The sequence below is a fragment of the Drosophila willistoni genome (assembly GCF_018902025.1).
Source record: "Drosophila willistoni isolate 14030-0811.24 chromosome XR unlocalized genomic scaffold, UCI_dwil_1.1 Seg144, whole genome shotgun sequence".
NCBI classification, from domain to species: domain Eukaryota; kingdom Metazoa; phylum Arthropoda; class Insecta; order Diptera; family Drosophilidae; genus Drosophila; species Drosophila willistoni.
The window spans coordinates 5,960,466-5,974,095 of record NW_025814057.1 but is presented as its reverse complement, the minus strand read 5'-3'; the positions used below and the strand labels follow the sequence as shown (position 1 = coordinate 5,974,095).

The following is a 13,630-nucleotide window of genomic DNA, read 5'->3' as shown; positions in this document are numbered from 1 at the left end:
TGAGAAATTGTAAATATTTCTAAATAACTGAATAAGCACACTATTTTAATTCAATTTAGCGATGTTTGACTGTTAGTTTGTAGCTTTTCTTTTATATTCACACAATATCGTTTGCCTTCATGCATTATTCTGATAAAATTCTCAATAAAATACAACAAACACTCTTAAATTTGCAATATCTACTTTCTAATTGATAGTTTAAGCATTTCCTTGTAGATTGAGGAACTAGTTTTTAGAATTAAAATAACCAGAAAACTATATTAAAGTTTAGGTTATTGACATTTGACATCAACTAAGTTTTAACTAAAAAAAAAAAAAAATACATTGCCCAAACTGAAGGCTAAAAGAATAAAATAAAATAACAAAAATCTTGTTCAATTCAATTTAATTTTATTTACGAAAAATTTAAATATAACCTTGTTGGCTTAGGGTACTTAAGGCATATTGGCAAATACTAAACAATTACTACAAATCAGTCTAACTATAGTTTAATTTAGGCCAAAAGATGATTTATTAAATGAAAAAGAGGAAAAAAAGATACCCTAACCCAAATGGTCAGGGCAGCAGGGTATCTAAGCAGTCGTCACCTTTGACTCAATCTTTGGGAATCTTTCTCTTTATTTCTGTTATTTTTGCAAAATAGTTTTTGTGCAGGGTTCGTGGACGGAGTGTGATGGTGAGGGGGAGAGGGAAAAGGTAAGAAATATGCAAAAAAAAAAATTGTTTCTGCATTTGAGGGTCTTGCACTCAGTCAGGGCTATAATTATTATTGCAAAGTATTATTAGATACGCAAAAGATGATGACAAAAACAGAAAACAATAACAAAACAAACGCATTAAAAATGCATTGTTTTTGTTATTGTTGTTATTATTAGTATTTTGTTGTTATTGTTGTTGTTTACTCAATTCGCTTGCGCTTGGCTGACGAACTTGGCTAAGACTTTGGGACTCTCCTCAGGGGCGATAAGACCTCATTTCTCCTCTATCACTCACTCTCTTCTGCCCCTTTTCTGACTCTGTCTCTGTCGTTGTTTACCGTTTCAATTTACTTTAATACTTAACAGGTGAGTTGGGTTGAGGTGACAATGACGATGACTCTTTGCTTTGTCTGTGTTTGCCATTTTTATTCTTGTTGTTGTTGTTGTTGTTGTTGCTGTTGGAAAGTGTAAATTTAGTTAACTAACCTTTTAATGCCAAGCGTCCTGATAATATTTACCATATACATATATATATATATATGTATATATATATATGCATGTAATTAATCAAGCCATTCTTGACCGATAATACCCCCAGTCCAGGCTTCAGTCCAGTTCCAATCTTTCTTCTCTCATTCATCTGTTATACGAGTTGTTTGTTCGAAATGTTTAACAGGCCTTTGACATTTGGTGGGGGAAGGGTACTGAAGCTGAGATAGAGATTTTTTTTAACACAACACAAGATTACACAAAAGAAAAAGAGAGAAAAAGTGACACAGGTTCGAGACAGGTTAAATAAAAGAAAACTCCATTTTGTAAGTAAATTGGTCAAGTCTATATTAATGACCTATTTCCCCCAATTTATTTTCAGCTTACATTGCATTCGATCGAACTGGTTATCAATCTCTCACAGTCAACAAGAAGCCATAAAACACATCTAGCTTGTTATAAATTTGTATGATTTTTTCACTTTTAATGATATAGATTAATTATGTCGGGTATTCCCCAAAAACGTTTGGTTTTTTGTTAGTTTTTAATTCATTTTCCCTAAGGATTTAATTCCGAATTGAGATATCACAGTTTTTATATAACTTTTTTGTATAGGAACTAGTTCGAAGTAAATCGTTGTCAGTTTCTATTTCACATTTTCTAAAGAACTCGTTCCAAATTGATCTCTGACAATTTGAATTTCGGAAAATTGTACTTTGAAATTAATTTTAGCAGTTTTTACTTAACTTTTGCTAAAGGAACTAATTCAAAATATATGTTTAATAGTTTTTTCTTTGTTTTCTCTAAAGAAACTAGTTCTAAATTGATCTTCGTTTTAGTTTCCCTAAATGAACCAGTTTGAAATTGAACTTTGCCACTTTTAATTTTTCCTTCTCCAAAGAACCAAAGGAAATAGTTTTTAATTTATTTATGTGAATGATTATTTCACTTTCGCCAATAGAACTAGTTCGAAAACTTTGTAAAATTTATCTTTGATTGATTTTACTTCTTAGTTCCCTAAAGATTTAGTTTTAAATCAATATTTGTTAGTTTCTACTTCACTTTACCTGAAGGAACTAATTTCAAAATGATCTTTGTTATTATTTACTTGACTTTTTAAAATGAGCTTTGATTGCTTTTACTTGTCTTTCCCCAAGGATTTAGTTCGAAATAAAAATTCGATTGTTTTCACTTCACTTTTAAAATTGATCTTTGATAGTTTTTACTTCCCTTTAGCAAAGCATTTTCATTCTTTAATCGATTTTTGATATTTTTACTTAATTTTGTTTTCTAATCTGAAATCTTGAATTGTACATTTTCGCAAAAGGTTTTAACTAATGATTCTGAGTGTGTCATTTGCATTACTCAGAATTGAAATAAAGATTTTAAATTTATAGCTTTACATATTAAAAATTTAATGATTAATAGCAGTGATATAATTTAAAATATAAAGATTATATACTTTGTATTATTGTTATGACTTGTGTAAGTGCATCACTTTCCATGTCAATACTCCATTGTTCGAGTTAAATTTGAAGGTGTTTCTTTATCTGCCTTTGAAATTCTTCAACGATTATTGAATGACGCTTTTTGATATGATAATACCCAAATAGTATATATACCTATATATGTACATATGTACATATATAGAGCACATGGAATATGCTAAATTGTGTGAAATTTTCATGAATTAAACTCATTAATTTACAATACAATATATGATCTTTTGACTCTATTTTTTTTGTTGCTGATGTTGTATATATGTATAATTAAGTTAGAGAGTCGTTGTCGTTCCTCGTTGTCGTTGTCGTTCAATGACATTGACTTATGACTAATACCTTCTATAAATATTAATTAACTCTGTTGTTTTTGGTTTTTTTTTAGAAACACATGCAAGTGGCCATCAAATGCATTTCAAAGAAAGGCCTAATCAAGACGCAGAATTTGCTTGGCAAAGAGATTAAGATACTAAAGGAGCTAACCGAATTGCATCATGAAAATGTTGTGGCTCTATTGGATTGCAAGGAGTCGCAGGATTGCGTCAATTTGGTTATGGAGGTGAGTGGTTCCCATCATTATAGTGGAGTGTGAGTGTTTTTTATGACTCATTCAATCAGCAAAGTGCACGTAGACAAGTTTTTCAACGTCATGAGAAATTTATAAAATTTTGCTACGCAATTGATTGCGGAAATTGTGAAACGCGTGTATTATATATACATATATATATCGTAAATACAATTTATAACAACAAAATATATTTAAAAGTGTGTGTATGTATGCCCATGCAGAGAGAAAGAGTGAGAAAGAGTGGTATAGAGTACATAATCTATCTATACACACTTAGTGAAAAATTTTCATTTTGGTGCTTTTCTTTTACGCATTTGTTTATACTTTTTGTATACCGCGAAGTTTGTTCAACTCATTGGCCCGAACATCGCTCTTTTGCTGTTGGTTAAGTGCAAAAATTTATTAGCCAGAAAAATAGGTCAACTGCCGTCTGACCAACAACAAAAAAAAAAACCACACAAAACAAAACAAAACAAAAATAAGCAACAAAAAGTATTTAAGTTAGTTATTTACTTACTGTTTGTACGCTCATTTGACGCTATTCCCTGATAAGATTCGTTTTGGTGCTCTTTAGATACACTTATTTTTTGCTTCATCAGCATATTTTTGTTGGGTTGTAAAGTAAATGAAATTTGAGTTAGATGTCTCAACAAATGCAACAAGCCAATTAAAATCCTCTTAAGTACATAATTTTTTGTACATAGTTTTTAGAGTTTTTCTCTGTGTGCTGTGCATTTCGTCCAGAAATCGTATAAATTTTTCTTAGCATACTTTTTGGGTTGAACTTAAAAGTAAGTTAAGCTCGTTTTGCATTAGCCGTAAAACCCTTTTCAATTGGAGCACTTGCTTGAGTATTTCGCCCATAAAACGTGTACATTTTCTATAGCCTACTTTTAAGGTAATTTGTTGAATAACAACTAATTTGTTTAATACTGCATTTTGCTTTTAAAGTTTTTACTTCATTTGGCATGTAAAGTTGTACAACAATTAGTTGAGCCATTCATTCAATTTTTTTGGGGCTATGATAACAATTTCCATATAATTGTGCTATCTTTTAGCCTATTTAAATACCGTTTCCTAATTTTGTGCCCATTTTGTTATATAATACAAAAGATATGGTTTACGTAACGATTAATCGCGTTCCATTATGTGAATAATTCTTATCGAATCTGTTTTAAAATCAGCCCAGCAGTTGTTTCGTGTCTTCGGGATTCCAGTTGTTAAATTAAACCAATTCCGATCATTTTTTAAATACCAATTAGAGAGGGATAGCGAGAGAGAGTTTTGTTTGTTGGTTCCTTGAATTTACCTTTATTTTTTTTGTTTGCTTTTACGTATCACAGAACCCTAAATATTGCATGTCATCAAGATCAGCCATCAGAGTTTAGCCGTATCAGTAAGCTGTCGTCGTTGTGTCACTCTCTATAAACACATTTATAAAAAAAAGGCGCGTTGCTCCCAATTCTCTGACTTTGGCCTCAATATTGTTTAATTTGCTTTTGTCTATGCCATTCTATTCTATTCTATTCCATCCTATCTCTATTCTATTCTAATTTGTTTGCATTGAGAACGTGGGCTGCCTCTGCTTCTGCCTCTCTTCGTTCATTTAATAAATGTAATCAGTTGTATTTTAGCTTCCTTCTTCTCGATTTGTTTATTGATTCTGTTCTTGTTGTTTTTGGTTTTGTTGTTATTGTCTCTCTGATGTCTCGTTCTCGTTCTATATTTATTTACGATATACAGACTTATTTGTTTTGGTTAGCACAAAACTCTACCATGTTGAGTGGCTGTGGGATAATGCACAGGTGTTTCTTGTATAAATAGGAACAAAATATGTCCCAATAAATTGCCTATGCTGATTGCTTTAAACGGAATTAATATTATCCCAAAGAGTTCATACATATGTATATTCGATAAGGAACCTTATCGTAAACAGTTTTCCACTTCAAAAATCTCGTAAAATGTGCAAATTTAAATTTGCTTTTAGTTGTTCCATTCATTTCCTAAAATTGTCTTATTAATTTCTTAGCTCTAATGTTTCTGTTTTATTTGATACACAAAAAACAAAAACTTCTTTCAATTTTAGTTAGATGATTTACATAAGTAGGATATATAACAGCTACTTCAATATCATGTTTCCCATATAGTTACCTGATCTAAAATCATTTGTTTTTTAGGTTCATATAAATTATAGATTTTATATAGACTACTTTTCTTGCTGGAATAGATTTCTTGGGGGAAAAGTAATAGAACAATGTTTCTTTAGTTACTAAATCCATAGATACAATTTTTAACATTTATTTCTATTTACAATAATTCAGTATTTCATTTTATATATATATATATATATATGGTTGGCAAAAAAGTCTAGAATCACTAAAGATTACTGGGCGACACACAGTTTTATATATGTATATATTTTTTGTTACGCTTTGAAGGAAGTCTAACAATAAACTCTAAACTTTATCTAAGTGTTATCTAAATATATATATATATATATATAAATGTATGTATATATATATTTAATGTATATATAATTGTTCTTTCAATTTCTTTTCTTTATATAAGTTTTTAAATCGTTTTTTTTTTGTCCTTCTCCGTTCAGACTTTCACTAAAATTAATAAAAAAAAAAAAAGACGCTAAACGACTAGGTAGATAAGCTTACAAACTACTAACTAATGAAAAATCTAATGGTAAGAACAGTTATTGGTTTTGGTTTTTTGGAAATTGAAACTACAATTTGGATGTGTCAAATGGAATTGGAATTGTGTGTGTGTGTATGTGTTGGTGTTGTTTTGTTCGGTTTTAAGCTAACTTATTTAATGGTATCTCCTCTGTGGGATGAACCTGATCCTTTGGCTCTGGTTTGCTAGTGCGGCAGCACTTTGTTTTAATACCCCCAACATCTTTGCGGCATATGAGGCCAATAATAATGCCAATAATGGCAATCACCATGATACCTAACCAAAGAGATCACAAGAGATGTTAATTAGATTGTGTGATTGAGAAGAAGCTAATGCGGGGGGCAACTCACATATAAGTAGGGTATTGATGACCTCTCTTGAGATGGGCACTTGATAGGGTTCCTCCTTATCTGTGCCCGTTGTGGTGCCATCGACAATTCCGCCTTCCGAGCCAAGAATATTGGCCTTGGCAATCTCTACACCGTCAACAGCAGCAGCAGCCGTATTGTTATTGTTCATTTTGTTGCGATTTCGATTTGCTGTATTAAAAATGAAATTCAATTAATTAATGAAATAAAGACGAGTGTTGTTTGTGTTGGCTGTTGCTTACCCGAGCGTGGCGGAGCTGGTGCTGGTGTGGTTGTTGGTTTTATTGTGGTCGGCAGCTGCGCCGACACCCGCTTATTATTTGGCGCTTCGGTGGGCTGGATTAAGCTCTTGTTGAACGATGTACCCGAGACAAGCTCAAAGCAACTGATATCAAAATTCTTGAAACTAATGTTGTCTATGTTATCCAATAGATTGCAAAGTTTCTCAATATTCTCCTGATTCAATTCGGGCAGTTTTAGTTTAATTAACTTTTCTAGCGGTGCAAAAGCTCGCGTATTGATTTGCTGTCAGAAGAAAAAGATAAAGAAAGAAGCAGAGTTACAATTTGTTTAGCTGCGAGAGCGAGACAACTGCATGTAGGCTAACAGTCAGCTGCTATGTGGAGTTGCCACTGTGCGTGCTTATATCGATAACACGATAACTTTAATTGGGCCTGCGTGCGCGCGTTTTTTCAAAACTTACCTGCTGGAAATCATTGTGATCCAAACGTAAAGCAGTCAATGCACTCATATTTGAAAAGATTTGTTCTGGCAATTCGGTCCAACTGCAATTCGAACAGCTAAATTCACTCAATTTGGGTTGATTCAAAAATGAGCGGCCATCGGTACGCTGAATAACACTATTATTACTCAAATCCAATGAAAACAAATCAGATGCCCCGCCAAATGTATCAGGATCAATTTTCGTTAAACGATTATTGGCCAAACGCAAGCGTCGCAAACGTTCTAGACCATAGAATGCCTGCAAAAATAAATTACATTAAAAAAAACGATCATCAAAACGAAATGAATAACTTAAAGTTACCTCTTTGTCCAAACGACTGAGTAGATTGTGATTTAAATTAATCTCAACTACTTTACTCAAATTGGCAAAATCCTCGGCCCGCAATTCGGCTATAACATTATGGCTTAAATCTATAATCGCTGCCGTTTTGGGCATATCCAATGGCACATGAGTGAGATGGGCATTTGTGCATTGAACAAATTTATAATCTTCCAAGCAAAGGCAATTCCTTGGACAACTTGGCTCTAAAACATGATTGCTGCGTCTTGGTATATCTAAAAATATTAGAAATATTATATACAATGGACCATCTAGATTCAACTCTTATTGTTACTCACGAAAGATGGGTCGATATGTGGTCGTTGTGGTTGTTGTCGATGATCCAATTATCATGGCCAACTCTGGATTTGATTTGCTTTCATTCTCGGCCGTCTTCCCCGTGCCATAATCATCATCGTCATCATCATAGTTATCGTAAGAATCGTAGTCACTAGCCTCGGCCGATGGAGCTGCATATGTATGGCTAATGCTGTCAAAGAACGAAAAAAAAGCAAAGCAAAACCAAAGCAATTAGCAACTCATTTTGGTAAGAATGTTAAACCCCCCTAAAACAAAAATCTTGCATTTGCCTTATTGGACATTTTTGGCCTGACTTGCCTTGGTTTTGTTTGTGTGAGAATTCTGTTTAAACTGACGGCTTACATCATTGACTTGACCGACCGACCGACCGACCCACCCAAGGCGAAACACCACACCTGGTAATTTGTCCTGAAAACGCTCTTGACCCATTTTGTAATAAACACGCCACACAGATAGATAGTTGATAGGTTTTTTTTTCGCTGTTGTTTGTTTTTTCTTTTTTTTTATATTCGCTCACTATCATTAAACGCTTTTGTTTATGTTTTTTCAGCATGAATGCATATGCGAAGAGAGTGAAAAGAAAAACCTGTTTATAGAGACAAAACGGCAGCAGAGACAACTTGACCGGTTTTTTTTCTTATTTTACTTGGCCTGGGTCTTACTCTCACTTTTGCCATACATATTTTTTTTTTGCATACTTTTCGTTTATTTTAGTTTTCTACATTGACTAATTCTAAATCCTTCATTAGGCGGGCATCAGTTAATGCATATTTTACGAGGTGACTTGTGTCAAGTGCGGCTTAAGAACGCTTGCGTGACTTTTGACTGAAGTTCTAATGATTAGGCGAAGGCGAAGTTCTCTCTGATTACATAGTCAGTCCATAACAGATATTTTGTGTATATGCCGCAAAAAGTAGCTATTTATGGCAAGTTAATAATTTGATAAAATTGCGAAGAACGAAAAAAAAGAAACAGCAGGAACTATCATTTAATTAATCAGTTTATATCGAGTAATTAAAATGATAAGGCATATTTTTTTATGTTTTGCTATTTCTGGGCCATTATAAAACTGTTAACTAACGTCAGATCACATTGTGTTCTTTTTTATTGATTAACCCCGACAAGTTCTTTGACATTTTCAAGCTGAATAAACTAAAGTTGGTGACCCCGACGTCAGATAACTTTTGTGTTCTTTGCGTTTCCTGTCGGTGAAATAAGAGTTGTTATGGCTGTGTGATTTTACACTTCCCATTTTTCTGCTATAGTCAAGCGCAAGTTAAAACATTGTGATTTTTTTATGAACCGTATTATATCAGATTACTTTCGAAAGCATTCGACCAAAAAGGCAGCTACTCCCACCACTTGAAGTTACCAACGAGTGGTAGGATTTCATTTCTATTTCAAAAGTGAAGTGACTTTTGACTACTCCCTACCGGACTCTGTTGAAGAAGATATGTAGGGTAAAAAATCAATAGGGGAAACCTTCAAGTGGCGCCAATTTTTTTTTTTTTTTTTTTTTTTTTTTTTGCTGTTTTTGCACTCTGTAACCTAGACGAGACACCAGCAGCAAATACAGTGAGTCATCAAAACTTGTTTGCCGCTCTGGGTTCAATTAGCCGCTTCTTGTTCTTCTTCTTGTTCTGTTTTGTCCAAATGATAAGAACAAAACTCAAGTACAAAAGAAGAAAAAACAATAACAATAACAAGTAACTATACAATATGCGGCGATATGATTATTATCAGAAAATTTCCCTTGTTGCCCGGTGCTCTATCAATAAAGAATGATATTACCCATTCGTGAGTTATAGCATTTCAAATTGATATAACATACTCTACTCGTTTAGGTCAAAGTCCCCTCAACTTAATTCGCCTCCCTCCACCTCCTGCTACCCACCCCACCCCCCTTGGTGGCAAACCCACAATCCTCCAGTTGTCAACAGGTTTTCATTCGTGTTTCTTCTGATTTTTTGTGTTTTGTCGTTCGTTTCATTGAGTGAATTAATTGTTAATGCTTAAAATTGAAACTTTGCACTTTGTTTTAAGGTATTTGTTGTTCTTGTTTTTTTTTTTTATTTCTCTTGTGCAAGTGTTTTTATAAATAAAATATATCTTTTTTTCTTCCATTCCTCCCTTTTTACTCTCATTGGCAATTCAATGGAAATTGACAAAATTATCATAGAACAAAACTTTCCCACATACGTCATTGAAGATTTTGAAATCTTTTACCTATCCCAGAATAACAAAAAAAAACTGAGTGGAATTTCAAATTCTTTGATTTGAATTTCCCTCCATAATCTTAAATTACAATTTACATTTGGTTTTTACCTGACGCTGAGTAAGAATATTAAGAGTAATCCAAATTTGTAATACACATGCATTTTTTGTGATTTGTTGATGGTGATTTTCCTTTTGTTTTTGTTTGTGGGTTTTGATTTATTTATTAATTTATTTTAAATTATATATTTTTTTATTAGAAATATCAGTTCAGGTCATTATAGGCTCTTTGTAATACACACGTACACAGGCTGAAAGAAAGAATTTCCAAAAAAAAACAAATTACTCTAAAATTTCCATTAATTTTTCATCAGTATTTCCATATATACATAAGTTATACCGACAATAACAACAAAAAGAAAAAAAATAGAGAAAAAAACAAAAATTTTAATAAAAATTTTAGCTAAAAATATAAATGAAAATACACGCACCGAAAACTTAACGCGCTCGCTGCCAACTTTTGACTGAATTTCAACCAAAAGAATTGGAGAAGAAAATTTTTATGAAATTTGGCTTACAACTGCACTGCTAGAGAGCGACAGAGAGAGAGAGAGAGAGAGAGTGGCTGGCGCAGGTGTATCAAGAAGAGAGTGAGTAATTTGGAGAGTGAAAGCATGACGATGTTACTGATTTTGTTTTTGTCTCTTCCTCTCTGTTTGTTCTAACTGTGCATTGAATGACTTTATTTTGGCATAAAACTGCACCGTGAGAGACAGAGAGTAAGAGAAAGCATTGATGACGTCTTTCTTTTTCACTCTCTAGACTTTGATCAAGGTGCATGGCTATAAAAGAGAGAGAGAGAGAGCATTGTTGACGTTGTTGCAAAAAATGTCGTCATCTATCAACTGTTTAACTTGCCGCCTTACTTATGACTTTACTCTCTCCTTTCTTTCACTTGATGTGGCTATCATTTCATCAGTCGCTCTCTCTCTCTCTCTTTCTACTCTCTGATACTTGTTTTATTACTGTTAGTTCTAATCATGCTAGTAGCATGATTAGCCAACAAATGTTGTAGCCCCCGTCTTCTAATCTTATCAACTCATTTTCTTCTGCTCAGTTCGGTTTGGGTTTTTTTTTCTTTTTTTTTTTTTTTGGTTTGACATAATTTTTCCTTATGTTTGCCATTTAATAATTAGTAATGTAAATGTTGAAAGTATTTTTGAGTATTTACAATATTTACATGAGAGTGTGTATTTCTGAAAACAAATACTGAAATAGAAGATCACTGAGAAAAATATAACTGGAATCTATGGAAAATACCAAACCGGTTAAATCGAAATTTGAATAACTTAAAGAACCTGGTCTATTTTAAATTATTCATTATTTATTTTGTTAATGGTGAAAAACTTTTGTGTCATTTCCTTAATAAATTTTCCATCATTCCATGTATGTAGCTTGGAAAAATTTCGTAATCTAACAGGTTAAAACTTCTGTTTTTTGCTGCAAAGAGTTTCATATAAATTCTGTAAATATTTTCAGGCTTAGTTGGTTTCAGATACGTTTAATTCCATATGTCTATTTGAATTTTAACGAACTTGCGAATTTAGTTTATTTGATATCAAATTTAAAGGAACTTTGATTTCAATTTGATTCATTATTAAATCGGGCACACGAACACAAATCTATATGGTTAATGCTTGTTCCTATTTCATTTCAAGTAAGTATATACATATATTTATATATGTATGTACAGATGTCTTTGTATTTGTATTTGTGTGTCTGTTTGTAGAGCAACATGCTTGGGCTTTGTTATCGCTTTTTTATCGCCTTAGGAATTAAAAAAAAAAACATATATATATATATTCTGTTGACCTTTAATCACTACCGATCGACCGAGAGCCACTGTGTAGTCTGTTGTGTGAGTCGTATTAATGCTATATATGTACATATATATGTGTACGTATACGTAATCGTAATACCCCTAAGATGGGCTTTCAATTACAACTAGCAGATTTTTCTGTTTCATTTAGTTATTTTAAACTAATTTGATTTTTGTGTGTTTGTTTTTGTTGTGTGCACACATGTCTTTGTTGTTGAAGCTGTTGCAAAATTTTTATTATTATTATTTTTTGTTTTTATACTTTATATTTTTCTTTGTAAGCTTTAACAGTTAGCAGAAGTTAACATTTGGAGAGGTGGTAGCAAGCGAGCGAGCGAGTGAACGAGAGAGATTATGTTCCGTTTGCCCCGAGCGTTGTTAACAGACTGAGCGGCAGCAGCAGCTGCTGTCAAGCGAGAGACAGAGACTAAATAAAGTTAAGCTCCTCTGCTGTTTGTCTCTTCTCTTTTCCTCTTTAGTGACCCGCAGGGCGGGAAGCTCTTTGGGAATTTTATATTTCTCCTGATTTTGCATTATTTTTTACCCATTAATCGCTGACTCATGCGCGCATCGGTTTTCTAGGCATATCGAATTCGACTAAGACAAAACATAATGTCGCCTCAACAGATACCCTTTAGGAAAAAAAGGGTTGAGTTAGCCATTTCCATTTAATTTCTTTTCTTTTTAAAGAATTTTACTAGATTCTCTTGCAAGAAAAACTAGAAAGACTTTATTTCCTTTGCATTAAAAACTAAAAACTTATTTTGGAACCAATTGTTTTAAAGTTTTTACAACATTTGTTGTTTGAATTGGATGATAGGTTAAAAAATAAATTTGTTAACCTTCTTCTTAATAATAATATTGTGAAAATTTATAAAAATTACTAAAAATTAATCATAATCAGCTAAATCCTATCGAAATCAATTTGAAATTGGCTTAGTTAGAGCTCAGACAGCTTTTAGTTTTGTCTTTTGTCACGTTTTGCAAAACTTTACAATATTGAAAATCAATAAAAATTAACGTTATTGCCATAAAATCATCAAAAAGGTCAACATGAGTTAATACCTATCAAAACTTGCAGAGTGATTTTGTACAAATTATGAAATATATATAAAAACCTACATTTTGGAAACTTCGGTCAACCTTTATTTGTAGTGAATTTGTATTTAATTATGTTAAATAATACAAACAAGTTTTTGTATAAACATTAAATAAGCTATAAATTCGAGAAAAGACATTTTCGAAGCAATTTAGTCTTATAATATATGAAAAAAATTGGTCCGAAACCTTTTTTGTTTCTATGATTTGAATGGTTTTTACAAATCGAAATGAAATATAAAGTCACCTAATCCGTTAATTTCATATAACTTTATTTATTCTTAAAGAAATTAGTCAACGTAGTTGAAAACAAAACGAAAGAATTGTAAAGAAGTATTTAAAGATAGCACTACTTCATCTCAAACCTAATATACCTTCCTGCATAGGGTATTAATATATAGTTCAATTGGAAAATTCATTGTTTGATATAGTAGCGCCTGATGCTTCGTCTTGGACTTCTGTTCATTATTTCTCTTGAGCTTCTATTTTAATTGTGTGAATATTTTTCTTATCTGTTCCGTTTTCATATAAATATGTTTTTTTTTGTTGTTGTGTTGTTTTTTTTTACATGTCAATGACTTTATTGTGGAAATCTTTTGTCATTTCAATTTCGTCATTTTAATTGCTTAATGTTTTTTATTGTTGGCCGCTTTGTTTGCTCATTAAAATTGTAAGTGGTCCATACATTTAGTCATAAAATTGTTGTTTATTATAGTGCACATCCACACACACACACACACACACATAC

The 13,630-nt window shown here is 32.3% G+C and overlaps 2 protein-coding genes across 2 annotated transcripts in view; one reads left to right on the top strand and one right to left on the bottom strand.

Moving 5' to 3' along the window:
- Positions 1-13,630, top strand: part of LOC6638962 (serine/threonine-protein kinase unc-51) — a 36,025-nt gene that overhangs the window by 17,223 nt on the left and 5,172 nt on the right. The window contains exon 2 of the mRNA XM_002062074.4: positions 3,072-3,245. Within this exon, the coding sequence (XP_002062110.1) occupies positions 3,072-3,245 (174 nt within the window). The remainder of the gene's footprint in view (positions 1-3,071; positions 3,246-13,630) is intronic.
- LOC6638963 (leucine-rich repeat and immunoglobulin-like domain-containing nogo receptor-interacting protein 3) lies at positions 5,595-10,435 on the bottom strand. The gene is made up of 8 exons (XM_002062075.4): positions 10,397-10,435; positions 10,017-10,216; positions 7,670-7,860; positions 7,353-7,606; positions 7,011-7,289; positions 6,550-6,832; positions 6,290-6,478; positions 5,595-6,215 (listed from the first exon to the last, which is right to left on the bottom strand). The coding sequence occupies exons 2-8, from the start codon at positions 10,067-10,069 to the stop codon at positions 6,061-6,063; spliced, it is 1,404 nt and encodes a 467-aa protein (XP_002062111.1). The 5' UTR covers positions 10,070-10,216; positions 10,397-10,435; the 3' UTR covers positions 5,595-6,060.

Coding starts and splice junctions, on each gene's coding strand:
- LOC6638963 (XM_002062075.4), bottom strand. CDS start 10,069: ATGCATGTGTATTACAAATTTGGATTACTCTTAATATTCTTACTCAGC. Junction 7,861..10,016: donor ATATTCTTACTCAGCGTCAG/GTAAAAACCAAA, acceptor GTTCTTTGACAG/CATTAGCCATACATATGCAG. Junction 6,216..6,289: donor CATCAATACCCTACTTATAT/GTGAGTTGCCCC, acceptor CTCTTTGGTTAG/GTATCATGGTGATTGCCATT.